Source organism: Palaemon carinicauda, chromosome 10, assembly GCF_036898095.1.
Source record: "Palaemon carinicauda isolate YSFRI2023 chromosome 10, ASM3689809v2, whole genome shotgun sequence".
Taxonomy (NCBI): Eukaryota; Metazoa; Arthropoda; class Malacostraca; order Decapoda; family Palaemonidae; genus Palaemon; species Palaemon carinicauda.
In genome coordinates this window covers 132,646,929-132,648,595 of record NC_090734.1, presented here as the reverse complement: position 1 = coordinate 132,648,595, position 1,667 = coordinate 132,646,929, and the positions used below count along the sequence as shown (strand labels likewise).

General features: G+C 47.8%; 1 protein-coding gene across 1 annotated transcript in view; it reads right to left on the bottom strand.

The window, feature by feature from the left end:
- Positions 1–1,476: 1,476 nt before the first annotated feature.
- The window catches only part of LOC137648269 (mucin-22-like), a 2,223-nt gene continuing 2,032 nt past the window's right edge, over positions 1,477–1,667 (bottom strand). The window contains exon 1 of the mRNA XM_068381196.1: positions 1,477–1,667. This exon is cut by the window's right edge and continues 2,032 nt beyond it. Within this exon, the coding sequence (XP_068237297.1) occupies positions 1,477–1,667 (191 nt within the window).

Sequence of the window (1,667 nt, the reverse complement as noted above, 5' to 3'; positions counted from 1 at the left end):
GAGAGGTAAACACGGAAACCGCACTCTCCTACAAATTGCAGAACCTGTAGGTTGTAGTTAAGAAAGGGGGAGGGGGTGGGACAGGTCATTTTTGACGGGTGGCGTACACTAGCATGAAAGAGATGCTGTTTCACATTGTTATAAAGAATTATTAACAATGAGGGTAAATGTAAAAATGACATGAAATAGTAATATTTCTAATGATTTCAGAAATGATAAATTAGCAATTTTAAAATTTCAAATAATAATAATAATTTCAAGTCTGACAATTGGTTGAAACAGATTACACTGGTATATTTTCGTTTCTCTTACGAAAAGGGTGGCTCCTGTAAAAGTCCATAAAGCAGTCACTGTCATATTCCACCCATGAATGGCCTTATCTGCTCCAGGGAAAGTCAATGTAGCAGTCGCTGTCATATTCCACCCATGAATGGCCTCATCGGCTCCAGGGAAAGACAATGTAGCAGTCGCTGTCATATTCCACCCGATGAATGGCCTCATCGGCTCCAGGGAAAGACAATGTAGCAGTGCTGTCACATTCCACCCATGAATGGCCTCAACTACTCCAGGGAAAGGACAATGTAGCAGTTGCTGTCACATTCCACCCATGAATGGCCTCATCGGCTCCAGGGAAAGACAATGTAGCAGTCGCTGTCACATTCCACCCATGAATGGCCTCATCGGCTCCAGGGAAAGACAATGTAGCAGTCGCTGTCACATTCCACCCATGAATGGCCTCATCGGCTCCAGGGAAAGACAATGTAGCAGTCGCTGTCACATTCCACCCATGAATGGCCTCATCGGCTCCAGGGAAAGACAATGTAGCAGTCGCTGTCACATTCCACCCATGAATGGCCTCATCGGCTCAGGAAAGACAATGTAGCAGTCGCTGTCACATTCCACCCATGAATGGCCTCATCGGCTCCAGGGAAAGACAATGTAGCAGTCGCTGTCACATTCCACCCATGAATGGCCTCATCGGCTCCAGGGAAAGACAATGTAGCAGTCGCTGTCACATTCCACCCATGAATGGCCCTCATCGGCTCCAGGGAAAGACAATGTAGCAGTCGCTGTCACATTCCACCCATGAATGGCCTCATCGGCTCCAGGGAAAGACAATGTAGCAGTCGCTGTCACATTCCACCCATGAATGGCCTCATCGGCTCAGGGAATGGCCTTATCTGCACCAGGGAAAGACAATGTAGCAGTCGCTGTCATATTCCACCCATGAATGGCCTCAACTGCTCCAGGGAAAGACAATGTAGCAGTCGCTGTCATATTCCACCCATGAATGCCTCAACTGCTCCAGGGAAAGACAATGTAGCAGTCGCTGTCATATTCCACCCATGAATGGCCTTATCTGCTCCAGGGAAAGACAATGTAGCAGTCGCTGTCATATTCCACCCATGAATGGCCTTAACTGCTCAAGGGAAAGACAATGTAGCAGTCGCTGTCATATTCCACCCATGAATGGCCTTATCTGCTCCAGGGAATGGCCTTATCTGCTCCAGGGAAAGACAATGTAGCAGTCGCTGTCATATTCCACCCATGAATGGCCTTATCTGCTCCAGGGAAAGACAATGTAGCAGTCGCTGTCATATTCCACCCATGAATGGCCTCATCGGCTCCAGGGAAAGACAATGTAGCAGTCGCTGTCATATTCCACC